The sequence below is a fragment of the Perognathus longimembris genome, chromosome 12 (genome assembly GCF_023159225.1).
Source record: "Perognathus longimembris pacificus isolate PPM17 chromosome 12, ASM2315922v1, whole genome shotgun sequence".
Lineage (NCBI taxonomy): Eukaryota > Metazoa > Chordata > Mammalia > Rodentia > Heteromyidae > Perognathus > Perognathus longimembris.
In genome coordinates, this window is record NC_063172.1 from 25,639,497 (window position 1) to 25,656,048 (window position 16,552).

Below are 16,552 nucleotides of genomic sequence, written 5' to 3' on the forward strand. Positions count from 1 at the left end.
GAAATGTCTTGGTGCCATAACTAAATTTACAGGGCAGGACTAAAACTAAATCTGAAATTCCAACATCATAAAAGTTGAGGTCATTGTTTAGATCAGTAAGGATTTCCTCAAAGAAACAAAAGCATAGTAATAATTAGTATATAGTAATAATTAGTATATGTCTAAGATAGTCCTAGCAGATTATCACAATAGCTCAATAGCTATGTATAGTTCTGAATGCTATTACTATAATTTGGTGCAAGAGTTAGAGCAAAATACATTTTAATTTTAATTTAATTAGCATAAATTAATTGTACAAAAGGGTTTTCTTAAGATGCATGCATATCGGGCATATGAATTTTCATGCATATAAGGTTCTTCATTAAGTATCACACATCACGCATAAGATGATGCTATGACAACTGAGCTCCAAAATATGGAAACAAGTGTATATCGTTGATGTTTTTATCTTCAATGTACTATATGAAATTATTTTTTCTTTCTTCGGTTCATCTTCTCTATGATTTAGCCCATGTTGTCATTGTATTTGATTCTGGTAACCTGGGTATTTTATATATGTCTGTCTCAATTAGGGAAGGAAAGGGGAACATTAAAATGGTGAGACAAAGAGTAAACACTGAACCAATGCAACAGCAATATACAAGACAATATGTTGTGAACTAACTGTACAACTGCGGGGGGGGATTGGGGAGGAAGGAAGGTAAGAGAAAAATGAAGGAGGGGGTAACAAGTTAGACAGGAAATGTACTCACTACTATGTAACTGTAACCCCTCTGTAGGTCACCTTGACAATAAAATAAAAAATTTTTAAATGAAATGACTAGTTGGTTTGTAACAGCAATTACATCAATTTACCAATAGGAACTTGCCAATTTACTGTGCATCAGCAGAGCAGATTATAAGAAAGCAAAGCTCCAAGGGAAGAGGGGAACAATGAAGACCACATGGACTCTTGAGTCTTTGGGTTGCCCCTGCAATCTCAATGAGGCACCCCTCAACTTGGAACTGCACCTGCTTCTGACCAAGAACAAAGTGACACGAAAGGAGATGGAGCCATCGGAGCTGACCCGCTGATCATGGAATTGAGGACTCCATAGCTGTGTCATGGTCACATAGTGAATTTGAAAATCAGCCACAATATGTGAGCTGTATGCCCAACACCCTCACAAAACTTCAGCCCATAATGTTGTCGACTTCCCTCTCTCTTCCATATCTCACATAATTTTTCCAAACAAGAGACATATAGTTAAGGGGTGTCTGAAAATGCAGTTCCACATAGCTCATTTGCCACTGCACAAAATTGCAACAGTCAAACCATTATATGCTCAGATTCATACACATGCCTCTTCAACTTATTTCACTTCTACATAAATGGTAAATGCACACATCTATCTAACATAATTAATACAACTATCTTAGACATAAGTAGAGATAGAAACTCGCCCCAAAAGATACCAAACTGTCTCTTTACCCATGTTCCAGTGATTATGTATTTTCTTCTTCTAGCTGAATATCCCCCTTAAATAGTGCCCACATTAAATGCTGAGATAAGTTTAAATAAGTATTCATATAATTTATGTAAAATGGTGGGGGTCAGAAAGGAAGAGAAAAACATTGGTCAATAAAAACTCTAATATATTCATCTTGACATAAGGAAGTAATTATCTAAAAACTATTTCCATACATCCTTCCCAATTATATACTAACTATTAAAAATAGACCCCGGTTACATTGTTAAGTGTGATATTTATTCAAATTATAATTATTTATGAATCTATTTCCCTCACTAGATTGTGAGTTTCTCCATGGCAGAAAATATATATTGTCCATTGCTGTATCCATAGCAACGAGCACAATGTTTGACATGTGCTCCATATAAGTCTGATGAACTCTGCATTTCTGTAATTTTATCATTAATTTGGTATAACATTCCTACATTATTTTTCAATGAATACAACACTGCTAGCATTGAGCTCTTAGCTATTTCACTACCATAATAAGGCAGAAGAAATAAGGGTAAAAACCAAGGTCACAGAAATTTGAGGACAGCAGCGCTAAGGTGCTCGTGTTCTATGATTTGAGGAGCCCTGTATCTTTTCAGCAAGAAAACACACAGTTCCTAGAAACAAAGGAGGGTCGAGGAGGGGGACAAAAGAATCCTAGGAACCAGTTCTCACCACAGGATCTAATTTCATTTATTGAATGATCTTAGAAATTTTACCTGATCTCACTGTCATCTAGTTCAAGGAGAAATGGAGATCTTTTCCAGCTATAAATTATCATGTATTTATGATACTGATATATGATCATATACATATGATATTGATATATATGATCATGCACTTGATATATATATGATCTTATATATTACATATATTATGTACATTATATATACATATATTTCTCTATTTTCTTACTTTCCTATTCTGGTATGTTGTTATTGAATTCCTTACAAATGAGGCCCAACCCTGGAGTCACAACTTACTGGAATTCACCAACCTTTCCTTGGTTAAATTACCAAACTCTGTCAGTTTGGAAGTAAGAAGATGTAGATATCTTCAAATGCTAAGGGAAATAGAATAACTGAGATGAACCTACATAAATTTCCATGTACTCCATCACAAGACAGTACAGACCGTTTCACAACACATGTAAGAACTAAGGAGATGGAAAGGCCATGTTCAGACCAGCAGAGCCTAGGTGATTAGGGGATGTCTTAATAGCCTTGTATGTGCTTGGGTGTACTTGAGCATGTTTTTGGCCTTAGATTTCTCAGAAGATGTGACTAATGGGACAGGATTAGAGACAGCGGGATACCAACTAAGAAAATGGATGCCACAAGACAGACCCAACAAGTGCCACCAATATGGCGATATATACCAGGCTTGATTCTAATTTCCTTCAATTAAATCTTTTTGTATTCCCAGCAACCCTATTGTGATGCCCTGTAAAGATGAGGAAATAGATTTAAATAACTGTTCAGAAGAGTGACTAAAAAGACACAAATAATTTTTCAGTCAGTTTAAGATCTATCAGAGTGAAAATAAAGCAACAAATCTTGCTGGAGAATCCTTGGGACCTTTCTGACTTCCAGCTACCTAGTCTCTTCCACTGCAATAGGCTCCTAAGTCTGAGATTTTTCTTGTGTGCCTCACCGGACTGTTTCCTAAAATAGTCCTAGTCCCTAAACCTTAGATTCCAATAGGGATAATGCAGTTTGACCTTAGCAGTTAGGCTTTAGTTTTCAAGGCTTCCATTAAAATGAGAGTTACTTTTAAGGATAAATTATTTTATCTGAGAACAGAGTGATGATTGACCTTTGGACTCAGATTTTTAGGGACTTTATTAACTCATTATACTCCTTAACATTAGTAAAGTTTGATATAATTAGCATTTGGGTCATTGATTGACTGGGCATTACTATGAAAAAGAGAAAATGTGTGTGTGTGTGTGTGTGTGTGTGTGTGTGTGTGTATGAGAGAGAAAGAGAGAGAATGTGTTCTATTACTATAACAACATGCTTGAGACAACTTTTAAAGGGAAAGGCTTGTTTGGGCCCACAATTTTGGAGATTTCTGTCTATAGTCTGTTGGCACTAATGCTTTTGAACCTGGAGTAGCATAACATAGCTAGTAACAGGTAGTGAAGCAAATTTCTCATTCCATAGTGGACATGAAGTGAAAAGAAAGGGAAAAACTACATGTAAAGGGAAAAGGACACCTAATGCATTCTAGTAGGCACCATCGTTTATAGCTACCAAGCTGGGAACTTAGACTTTATCACATGAGCTTTTGTACATCTATGTCATGTATGGGCAATGCAAGGATGGCTCTAGGTATTGCATTTACTTTAGAAACTAAAACTGGATTAGATTTTTATCAACAGTCTATGAATTTTTGCCTTTCTATAAATTCTCATCCACTAAGGTAAAGATCTACTCTAGCTATCACTCTGGAACTGTAGTATTACATAATGTAAGTCTATATAAAAATATATGATAAAAACAGTCACACAGTGAGCCCAAATGAGGATAAATTTGGAGAGGATTACAAGGCTCAATAGCTATGTACATATGATCATATAAAATGATGCTTATTTTCAGTTCCAGAAAAACAGAGTCGCTGTGTGAATATAGAATGGCATCGATTTCAGTTTGGACAAGATCAGCTTCTCCTAGCCACAGGATTGAACAATGGCCGAATCAAAATCTGGGATGTATATATAGGAAAACTCCTCCTTAATTTGGTGGATCATACTGAAGTGGTCAGAGACTTAACTTTTGCTCCAGATGGAAGCTTGATTCTAGTATCAGCTTCAAGAGACAAAACTCTCCGAGTTTGGGACCTGAAAGATGATGGAAACCTGATGAAAGTGTTGAGGGGACATCAGAACTGGGTGTGCAGCTGTGCATTTTCTCCTGACTCTTCTATGCTGTGTTCAGTGGGAGCCAGTAAAGCAGTTTTCCTTTGGAATATTGATAAATATACCATGATACGAAAACTAGAAGGACATCACCATGATGTGGTAGCTTGTGACTTTTCTCCTGATGGAGCATTACTGGCTACTGCATCTTATGATACTCGCGTTTATATCTGGGGCCCACATAACGGGGACATTCTGATGGAACTTGGGCACCTGTTTCCCCCACCTACTCCAATATTTGCTGGAGGAGCAAATGACCGCTGGGTACGATCTGTATCTTTTAGTCATGATGGACTTCATATTGCAAGCCTTGCTGATGACAAAATGGTGAGGTTCTGGAGGATTGGTGAGGATTGTCCAGTGCATGTTGCATCTTTGAGCAATGGTCTTTGCTGTGCCTTTTCTACTGATGGCAGTGTTTTAGCTGCTGGAACACAAGATGGAAGTGTGTATTTTTGGGCTACTCCAAAGCAAGTCCCTAGCCTTCAGCATTTGTGTCGCATGTCCATCCGCAGAGTGATGCCCACTCAAGAAGTCCAGGAGCTGCCAATTCCTTCCAAAGTTTTGGAGTATCTCTCCTATCGTATTTAAAAGACAGCCTTCCCTACTTGTAGGGACTGACAGAATACATTTTACACAAACCTCAAGCTTTACTTACTTACTTTTGTGTCTGGTATTAAAAGTTTAAAAGATTTATTTAATTTGATACATTCTTCTGCATTTTCATTAGTTGAACTTTTAAAAAAATGTTATTTATAGACCATATGAATATTTCTGGACATATCAAATGTAATTTTTAAGACTGTGAAAACATACACATATATGTATATACTTAGACACAAGCTGCTATGTGTTGAATAGATCCTTTTGCTTTTTTGAGTTCTGACCTGTATATATTGCTTCAGTGGAGCCACGATATGCTGTCTTTTTAAAATTTGGACACTGAGATGATAATATCGACTTAATAAAAAGCTGAATGACTTCATATAAAATGAATTGGGGGGGGTCAAACTGGCAATTGGGACACAGTTATTATATATGGGGAAAGGACTTTGTTTCCTTTAGGAATAGTGTGTCACAGTAGAATTCAGATGCATTCCCCCCCTTTTTTATGCTAGGATATACTAGAGAAAGGGTATCTTTTCCCCCCACCCTGTCCCCAGTACTGTGGGCTTTAATCTTAGAAAGCAGCTTACTTACCTTCCTTACCCCTTACAAAGTATTACACATTTTTTTGTCAATTTGAAGAATATGCCTACTGTATTACTGCTAAATACTTTGTTTATACTAAGGGACAATTATTTTAAGAACATGGTTTGTTTTGTTATAACACTCAGAAAAATGATATTGGTAACTGGCCAAAGAGAAGCAATATCAATATTTGCAATAGTGATACTTGCCTTCTGTTATTTATCATATCTGCAGATATTAAGAATGTATACATTATGTAAAATGCTTGATTACATATTTGGGGTTTTTTATTAAAGATTTGTAAACACCAAAAAAATGATGCTTATTAAAATGAAGTCCAAGAAATGGGAACAAGAGGTTTTTCATTGTACTATTTGTGTTATTTTTTATTCTGTTTTTTTCCCCTTTGTCACTGCTTTGACTTCAGTATCTTTTGTCTTGTATGTAAGTTTATCGGATTTGAGGAGGGGGGAGGGGAAGCACAGAAATGGTGGGGCAAGGGGTGAACTAATTCAACAGTGTCGCTCATTAGACACTATGTTGAAAATGAACTATACAACTATACAATTATATGGGAGGGGATTGGGAGGGGGAAAAAAACTGGGAGAAAATGAGGGAGAGGTGACGTAAAAAGAAGTAGCCATTACCTTACTTATGTAACTGTAACCCCTCTGTACATCACCTTTACAATAATATATATTGAATTTAGACACATATTTTTGATATTTTTGTATTACATGCATTGCAAAACAGAATAACACCTAGAAGGCAATAAAAATACATAATGATATAAAAATGCATTTATTTTCTCAACAAAGTACATGTGAAGTTGTTAAGACAAGAAAACCTAAAGTGATGTTAAAACAATTCAAAAAGTAGTAAAAAGGAAACCTTTAGGAGTACTGAAACAAAGACACAGTACATGCAGTAGCAAAGAAACAACTGAAAAGCAGTCTAGAATGAAGTCCCAAACATAGAAATTAGATCTATCATTTTAAAACATTTAATGCATTGTCTTTATATCTCAACATACTTTCCATGAAAAAGAGCACAAATACTCTTTATTTCCAGGCTCCAGATAAGAAAGACAAATCCCCCTGTGTGAATCCCACCTTCATTGGTGAAATCCATTGGCTGAAACACCTTCCTGTTGATCATTGACAGGGGTGGCATGAGCAGAAACCCATGAAACTATAAACTGACACACTTCAAAGCCTGTTCAAGTCCTGGCCCTGTCAGATGACTAGAGAAATGGAAAGCAGCCCTAGATTGCTCCACTCTGGATCTCTACAGTGAGAAATACAGCATAAAATATAGCACACTTCAAGCCTTCCATATTATAAAACTTCTGCATCACAAAAGCGATTCACAAATGTATCCTTTAACAGGAAGAGCTCACCAGGAATCTTTCTCGAAGGCAGTGCACATTTTAATGAATGCTAACATGTTTGCAAACATAATGAAAATAGTATTTCCCACAGAGCAGCATGAGATTATTTGAATAAAATATCTGCCTTTGGACATGAGTCTCTGCTGATGATCGCGGTAGGATCTGTGCTTTATTTGTGGATTAGGAGCCACAGTGCGGTATGGACATGTGCTTTATGAGAGCAGGCTGTGGAAAGCCTCACCCGCTGACATCTGGCCAGATTGCCACTGGTTCTAAATCTCTGCATCTGAATTTTAGAAGCTAAAACTTTGGCACTGCTAAAGAGCCATGTCTCTAAATGAGAAAAATCTCATGAGGGGATGAAATTCAATACCAGAATTTCAAATATTTTTATCATTGTAGAACAGAAACCGACACAAGAAAGGGAATACAATAAAAATGGCTGGCTCACAGGACCCCAACAAACTGAAAAATGGCGGCATTTCAATTATAATGGAACTACTACACCCTTGGGAAGGATTAACACATGTCTCGCAGGCATTTGCTTTGATTGGAAGATACCTTTTTCATTCTCAAAAGCAAGTTCTGGATTCCATGTCTGTCTGATGCTGTGTGAGGCTGTGTGTTAGCTAAATGAATATAGAAATCTGAGAGTATGCGTTCCTTCCTTTAAAAAAAAAATACTTCACACAGGAGTTCACATTTCTCTCCAAATCTCTCCCACTTTAAATACTCTTTCATAGCTTCTTATGCAATTGGTATCACACATCTTTCTTCTCTAATTGCTTGTCTTTCATTTTAACAAGGCCCTAGGCATATGTATGGATAGAAGCTTCAACAGAAAGAATGGGAATAGAGAGATTATTTGGCATCTGAAAGTAAAGCATAATTGAGACTATGAAAAGTCACTAGACTGCACAAAAATATTCCAAATCTGTTCCATATAAGAAAGCAACTAACACAAGTCAATTCTGAAACCTCATAGTTTAACAAAACAGAATTTTGTCTGTCACCCACATGAACTCCAACTGGACACATAGGTAGTGCAAGTGGCTGTCGAGTTCCATGACATCCTTCAAGATTCCAAGCTCACAGAATTTTTTTCCATTCACCACTTCCAAAGTTGATTTGGGGGTCGGTGTCAGCATCTAGCCAGTAGGCAGACAACTCAGGGTCATAGAAAAGGTGTTTTCAGACAGAACTTATACCTTTCTTTTTCTCCACATCCAAGTACCCAGTGGCACAGCCAAAAGAACAAAAAAGAATGGGAAATGTACTCTGGTGGTGTTCTAGATTTGGTGAATCACACATAGCCCAGTCTCTGCTATACCTAATCAATGTGGAGCAAAGTTGTTCAGAGACATTTCAGTTGACCTACATAGTGCATGAAAATTAGTCACAAATAAAAATAATAAATCAGTGATTTATATCACATTTGGAATGAGTACCCAAGGTAGAATAAATCAAAATATAGTTTTAATATGTCATTCAATGCATTCACTCATTCAAGGCCAAGACTATGTCTCTTCTGTTACTTATACCCCATCGCAACTCATCTGGAAAACATATGTGCTCATGAAATAGATTTTGAATAAGTTAAAGAAACATCTACTTTGGGCTCATTTTGGAGAGTTATCACTACCATCATTTACAGGTCAAGAAAACTCTTCTATATACCAAGGCCCTACAGCTTTGGTTGGAGGAAAATGAATGAGTAACATTAACAAGGAGAGATCATTCTGAAATAATTCAGAATAGTTTTACATTCTTAGACTCCCTAACAGAGAAATAGGCACTTGTCTAGCACACCAATCTGTTGAATATTCACATTGATGTAGGGGTAGTGATGCAGAAAATACATAACATCAGATAATCCAGAAGTCATTTATATTTGGCTCAGGAATGTTTTGCATAATAATTTTTCAGCTGATTGATCCCCCTGGGTTTGTTTATGCTGATATTAAGTCAATTTTCATCTTGAGAAAACCCTAATGGGAAATGGTAGGTATATGACTAAACATATATGTAAGGAATTCGTTCATTTACTCATTCACCAGGTCCTTGATGAGAACTTACTTATTTCAAGCACTTTGACAGTTAATAAGAACCAAGAGAGAAATGAATTACAGTTTTATCCTGAAGGAAATCATAGATATATATTTTTCAGTTAACCAAACATGATTTTAATCTTCCAAATAGGACTACTGCGCCAAAATGTCTTTTGACATATGCAAATGTATTATCTACAATAACCATTTCCCATCTACCTACTGTAAGCTGTAGGTTTATCATACTTACAAAAATGAAGAACCTAGATATAGTTATTGGTTCCCATGAAGAATTCCTTATAAGATACCTATATTGCTATTATATTCTATGATTGCTTTAAACACTTACATACATTAAACTCATTTAGAGGTGACCAAACCAATACCTATAAAAGTAATGACATTTTACTGGTGAAAAACTGAGGCATAGATAATAACTCACGTAAAATAACAAAGTTTGTAAGTGGGAGATATAGGATTGAACACAGTCACTCTGGCAACAAAATATGTGCTTCTAAGTATAATCCTCTGGTGATGTCTTTGATCAAAAATATCAACCTGAATGAAATCTACAGAATATTAGTTATCTTTAAAGAAAAATGGATGCCTACTATGCACCATGAAATTTAAATTAGGTTTATTATAAAACTTTGAACATTATAAGTGTCAAACAATACCATAAACAAATTTTTAAGGAAAGTAATAACCCACTATAAGAAGACATCTACAAAATATATTGCAGAGAAATAATTAGTACAACCTAACTGAAAAGTAATAAAATGATACAAAGTGTTCAGGGAAGAAATTCAAGTGGTCATTACATCTTTGAAATGATGCTCAGTTTCACTAATTTTGAAGGAATCACAAAGGAAAATGTCCATCAGACTCGCAAATATTTAAAAGTGAGTTCACACTACACATTGATTAGTCTGAATGTAGGGCAAGAGAACTCTCCTATGTGGATATCGGAAATAGAAGCCAGTACGTTGCTTCAAATAGTCATTGGCCAGCTCCGGTTTAAAAAAAAAAAAAAAAGCGTGCAACTTGTGAGGCCTCATTTCTCTCAGTCTTGAAAAAGGCTGTATGGTTTGAAGGTGCTGAAAATTTGAGCCCAATGTATCAGAACTGGGAGGTAAGGCCTAACTAAAGAGAGACTAACTGGCCATGAAGATGGAATGAATGGATGAATGTCATTTATTGCAGGAGTAGTTTAGTTATTAAAGCAGACATTGCGTCCTCTTTTCTCTTTCACCTGTATGATGTCTTCTGATTGCTTCCACACAGTGAAAAGGCTCTTGCCAGATGCAGTTTTTTTTTTTTATTGTCAAAGCAATGTACAGAGGGGTTACAGTTACATATGTTAGGCAGTGAGTACATTTCTTGTCAAAGTTTTTACCTCCTCTATTTTTCTCCCACCTTCCCCCATCCTTGACTCCCTTCCCACCCTCCCCTGAGATGTATGATTGGTTTACAGCATATTGTCTTGTAAGTATTGCTGTTGCGTTGGTTCACCTTTTACTTTTCGCCTCTCCCTTTTAGTGTTCCCCTTCCCTAGTTCCGATAAACGTACCCAGTGTAACAAAGTCAGTTACGGTGACATCAGGGGTAAAAGCATGGGGAACAAAGAAAAAAACCATAATTTCATAGGGTACATTGGAAATAATGACACCAGATGCAGTTCTTGATCCTGGATGTTGCAGCCTCTAGGACATTGAGCTCATCATAAAGTACCCAGTGACATGAAATGGGTAGATTAAATCAAATCCTGACTGACCTCTTGTGCACTTGCTCAAGGACACATTTACAAAGTGTTCATTGCAGCACTGTTCATAACTATGGAAAAATGGAAAGAACTTAAAGACCAATCATTAGGGGAAGAAATTAATCAAAAGAGATGTCTCAATATGGCATACTAAAACAGCAATAAAGGAAATAGACTAATTCTGTGTCTGCTTACTGAAACTTGTATTTATCTAAAAATATTCGGGCTGGGGATATGGCCTAGTGGCAAGAGTGCTTGCCTCATATACATGAGGCCCTGGGTTCGATTCCCCAGCACCACATATACAGAAAATGGCCATAAGTGGCGCTGTGGCTCAAGTGGCAGAGTGCTAGCCTTGAGCAAGAAGAAGCCAGGGACAGTGCTCAGGCCCTGAGTCCAAGCCCCAGGACTGGCCAAAAAAAAAAAAATATTCAAGGAGGAAAATGAAGAAGCTTAAAATTTTTATATACTACATATATCCATTTAGAAAAACAGTGAAAATATTATACAGGGATATATATGAAGAAAAATATTAAATGAGGGTTGAGTGGCTACACAGTAAAGTAAATTCACAAGCAAAGTCAGTGAAGTCCATAGACTAGCAAAGGGGAAACGAAATCAGAGACCAAGGGAAAGTTCAACTTTGATTTAAATTTGCTCTTTTAACAAAAAGCTTTTGAAGGCTTGATTAAAAACACTTTTCAACCAATCCATTTTCGATGTCAGAAATCTGGTGTTAATTTTAATACTAACCTATGTTCACTATTACTTTTGACATTTTTTTTAGCATAAATCAGTTGTACAATGAGAAGTTTCATTGTGTCATTTCCATACCTACCCAAAGTTCCCCCTAATCAAACCCATCCTCTGCATGGGTCACTCTGCATCATTCTCCCTAACTCTCTTAAAATAATATCAACAGGTTACATTGTTCTATTTTTATATAGGCATATAAAGTAATTCAACCACATTCACCTTTATTCACCTCTCTATTGGCCTTCCCTCTCCTACTGGTATACCCATAAGAGAACCTGTTTTATTTTCATATCATTTATTTAAAAATAGTGTATATTAATTGTACAGTGGGCCAGGAATATGGCCTAGTGGTAAAGTGCTTGCCTCATATACATGAAGCCCTGGATTCAATCCCTCAGCACCACATATATAGAGAAAGCCAGGAGTGGCGCTATGGCTCAACACGTAGAGTACTAGCTGAGTTCAAGCCCCAGGAATGGACCAAAAAATAATAATTAATTAATTGTACAAAAAGGTTTCACAGAAAAAAAAACATGTGCCAGAATTAAAGTCATTGTCATTTTCACCCTAGATATGACCCACTTTCAGTCTATTGAAAGTATATACTTTTTCTAATAAATGTTCCTATCATCTTTACAAAAAAAGAAATAAATGTTGCTATCATCTTTACAAAAAAAAGGTCTCACCATTACATTCCACATGTGCATGTATTAGAATCCAGACATAGTGACCTCTTCTATTGCTGTTTCATTCCCTGTTCCTCCACCATCATATTGTACAACAGAGTTTAGTGAGAGTATCTATGCCATGCACATAAACACATGTATTCTAACATCATTTGTCCTCCATCAATAATTCTCTTTCCCTCTTCCTATTTTGTAATTTTTAAACCTACTTTTCAAAGGCAAAGAATTAAGGCCATCTTCTAGGTGGTGATTTTATTTTTTCAGTCCTAAAGTTTGAACCCAGGAACTAATGCTGCCAATCTTTTTGTTTTTAATCTTGTGTTTGAGATAGAGACTCCTGAGCTGACCTTGAACTTGGTATTCTCATGTTTCCATCTTCTCCCAAAGTAGGCGGGATTATAGATATAAACCACCCACCATGCCAGGCTTTAGTAGTAACATTTTCTTTGCCTGTGAACTAACCTTGATCTTCTGCATGACACATATTACTTGTTACATTTTATTTCAGTTGTCTGCATTCATGTCTTCTGAAATTAGACCATGCTCTTTGCCAGTACAATTCTTCTCAATGTTAGTTTTGAAGCTCCTCTAATTTGCATGCGAACACACAAATTTGCACAGACACACGGGGAATGGAGAAGTTTTGTCCTTAGGGACCATGTAAGTCATCTTCTGTTTTAACCAGAAAAGCTCTCCTATTATGTTTATTTGTTTATGAGTCAAAGTAAAATGTCATGTGGGGAAAAGAAAACAATAACTTCTAAAAAAAATCTAAAGCCTGTCTAATAGACAATTTAACAGAACGTCTCAAGACAAATTAAATACCTGTTGCTTTATTCCTGTCAAAACTGCCCTTGCTATATGGGAACAAATGAGCAAGTCTAGTGATGCAAAGAGAGTGCTGTACCATTTATACATGCTATTTGTTCATCCTATGTTGTTTGAAGGTATTCCGCATGCAAGGATTGCTCATTACCAGTAGCCCTGGGAAAATCATGTGATATAGCAAAGTAGTGTCTGAAATGGGCATGTTAAAGGCAAAATCGAGGTACATTCTAACGCACCTTTAGCAGATACCTCCTACGAGAAATGTTGATGATTTGTTGTGTCTTTTTCTGTTCTGTGGATTAACTTGGTCTTCCTTTCAGCCACACCCTATCTCTCCTTTGGAAACCATTGTCTCCTTGACATGAAAAATGTACTTCCGGAAGTCTAATGGCTAATTATATCAAAGGGAAAAGAGCCCAAGCCTCAAACAAGGAATGATTAACTGCATAAGCTTCAAGGGAAGCTATCACACACCCTCAAAACTACTCTTCTTTAATAAAAATGTTTCCAGTCATTTATTTTCTGACAAAGTTTCTGTTCTCTGCCCAAGAATGACTTCTGTTTTGTTCATTTCAGGGTTGTACCCTATTGATATCTGGACCTTGACCACAGGCAAAGCCAGCAGTCACCTATAAAATATGATTTATGCAAATAGAGTGCATTGAAGGAATAGATAGGAGGCCCCCTGGGAGAGGGAATCCTGCTTGCTTCAACAGTGTCTCTCCAACCATGAGCCATGTTAGGTTAGTGGTTTTCCATTGAAAATCCAGGCACAATTGTTTTGGTGATCAAATTATAAGAAGAAATTTTATTTATTTAATTTTTTATTTAATCAATAAATTTTATAAATTCAATAAATTAATGTTTATGTATTTATTAACAGAGTTATTTTTGTGTTCTCTTTACTGAGATGTGACTCAAGAGGTAGAGCACCTGTCTAGCAAGTGAGGCCTCCAAGTTTAATACTCAGTACTGTCCAAATAATAATAATAATATAATTGCAAGCAAAGGTTTTTATGTGTTTTTTCTAAAACTTCCTTGAAAGTAAAAGCTACTTCTATAATAATCACTGTTACATTCCAAGCATTTCATACATTGCCTGTAATTTAGAGTCATATTCTTCTTTGATAAACTAGTAAGTTACTAACTATATTGTCATGAAAAACATTTTATAGCCATACAATGACTTTGGTGCTTCTCTGAGTTTTATCCCAATTTTGTCTAACAGAGCTCCTTGTAGATGCAGGACAAGAATTAAAACCCATATTCCCAAATCAGGAAGTTAGAGATCTGAGAAGTATGAAAGAAAAGAATGAGGAAAGAAAATGTTTGAGCCTCTACTATATGCTAATAATTAGTGACAGCTACTGCCAAGTTCTTAATGAATCTATCTCATTTCAGCCTCACATAAGTCCTGCAAAGTGTATATTACAGATGAGGAGACTCAAGCTTCTAAGGTGAAGCAATTTACCCCAACAATACACAGGGAGGTAAAAATGTGCCAATAGCAGTTCCACATCTTCTGATGCCCAAAGAGTTCAATTTGCATGTTTCTACCTAAGAAGATACTATGAGAACTGTAGGAAGTAAAATTGCCTATATACATAGCATAGCCAAATCTAAAATACCATATACTGCCAAGCCACAGTGGCTCAAATCTATAATCCTAATTAACTAGGGGGCAGAGATAAAAGAGTCACCGTTCAAGGACAGCCTGAGCACAAAAGTTCCCAAGACTCCATCTTCATGGTTGGCACACATCTGTCATCCTCATCAACACTGTTAAACATAGGTAGGAAGATCATCCATCACAGCACAAAAAGAAAGACCCCACCTTGAAAATAACCAATGAGAAAGGAGCTGGATGTGTGGATGAAGTGGTAGAATGCTTGCCTAGCCAGCGTGATTCTCTGAGTTCAATCCTCAGTTCTGCCTAATTACTACTTCTTAACATTTTATATTTTCTATGTATTTATTCTTTTTATTTCCAGGTATTTATTTGCTCTTTTTATTCTCAGATTCAACTAGAAAAAAGTCATGGACATAGATAAGTTGCAGTATGGAAGCAATTGGAAAGAAATAAAATTATGACTTTGAAAAGATAAAGGTTGAGGAGTATGACTGATTAATCGACAATTTGAATTTCTTTTTTTTTCAAATCATAACCAGTTTTATTGCAAAAGGACCCTGTACACATTTATCAACTCTAGTACCTTAATAGCTACCCAACAAGTCATTAACATACAGAAACATGCATCATGAGAAGCAAGAAGTATCACCCATCCCTTCTGCATATTAGCAACTTGTCACTCCTGAGCCCCGTGCGCACCACTGAGATCTGTGAACAGTCACTTTCCCATTCATCCTGAGTGAAAGATGGAATGACTTACGTACAAATGCAACATATTATAAACAATTTCTTACAAAAAAAGTCACAAATTAAACCAAAGTATTTTATAGAATTTACTACAAAACGCCATAAAAACTGCCTTCACTTAAGCTCTCTCTCCGTATCCGGCGAGCCAAGTGGATATCTTTGGGCATGATGGTGACTCTCTTGGCGTGGATGGCACACAGATTGGTATCTTCAAACAAACCCACCAGGTATGCTTCACTAGCCTCCTGAAGCGCACCGATGGCAGCACTCTGAAACCTCAGGTCTGTCTTAAAATCCTGAGCGATCTCTCTCACCAGCCTCTGGAAAGGCAGCTTCCGGATGAGCAGCTCAGTGGATTTCTGATAACGACGAATGTCTCCAAGAGCCACAGTGCCGGGCCTGTAGCGATGGGGCTTCTTCACCCCGCAGGTAGAGGGCGCGCTTTTCCGGGCAGCCTTGGTGGCCAGCTGCTTGTGCGGGGCCTTCCCACTTGTGGATTTACAAGCAGTCTGCTTGGTTCGAGCCATTTTCTCTCACCCAAAGCCGAAGTCTCGGGCTGCTCCTCGGACCACCGGCGCAGCCGCTGTTCCTCAGTGAAGAGGTGCAGTTGGCGAGCTCAGGGACGATAGTATCCCAACGAACGACCACACCGCTCTGCGCTGACAATGTGAATTTCTTCACTATCTTCTGAAATACTATAACATAAAGACATGAAAATCCAGGCTCAAGAGATTGATGATAAAATGTAGAGGAGAGGCTTTAATTAAATGCTTTAAGAGCACCATATAATAAAAGAAAAACAAACAGCCCAAATAACATAGTCTGTCCCCCATGTTTAGTGTGCATTGCCTACATTTTAACCTCAAAACAACCTTTGAAAACATCTCTTTTTAATATTCTGTTTAATATGCAACACACATACACACACACAAAATAAAGAAGAGAGAAGTTAAATATCATGGCCAAGATCGCACATAGCTATCAAAAATAATTTTGATGTTCCTTTTCTCACTTTATTAGCACTTCATTTCAAGAGACATTAATACATAGTCTCCTGGTTTCATGACATCAGCCCTGTCAGAGAGACAGGTC

At 36.9% G+C, this 16,552-nt stretch overlaps 2 protein-coding genes across 2 annotated transcripts in view; one reads left to right on the forward strand and one right to left on the reverse strand.

Annotated features, from left to right (window-relative positions):
* LOC125360593 (WD repeat and SOCS box-containing protein 1-like) overlaps positions 1 to 5,929 on the forward strand; it is a 92,998-nt gene extending 87,069 nt beyond the window's left edge. Inside the window, exon 5 of the mRNA XM_048358644.1 lies at positions 4,103 to 5,929. Coding sequence (XP_048214601.1) covers positions 4,103 to 5,013 — 911 coding nt within the window. The 3' untranslated portion in view covers positions 5,014 to 5,929. The remainder of the gene's footprint in view (positions 1 to 4,102) is intronic.
* Positions 5,930 to 15,541: 9,612 nt separating this feature from the next.
* LOC125360898 (histone H3.3A-like) lies at positions 15,542 to 16,026 on the reverse strand. The gene has a single exon (XM_048359059.1). The coding sequence runs from the start codon at positions 15,985 to 15,987 to the stop codon at positions 15,550 to 15,552; it is 438 nt and encodes a 145-aa protein (XP_048215016.1). The 5' UTR covers positions 15,988 to 16,026; the 3' UTR covers positions 15,542 to 15,549.
* Positions 16,027 to 16,552: the final 526 nt, after the last annotated feature.

Bases quoted from the DNA above. Each gene is read 5' to 3' on its own strand.
- LOC125360898 (XM_048359059.1), bottom strand. From the start codon at position 15,987: ATGGCTCGAACCAAGCAGACTGCTTGTAAATCCACAAGTGGGAAGGCC.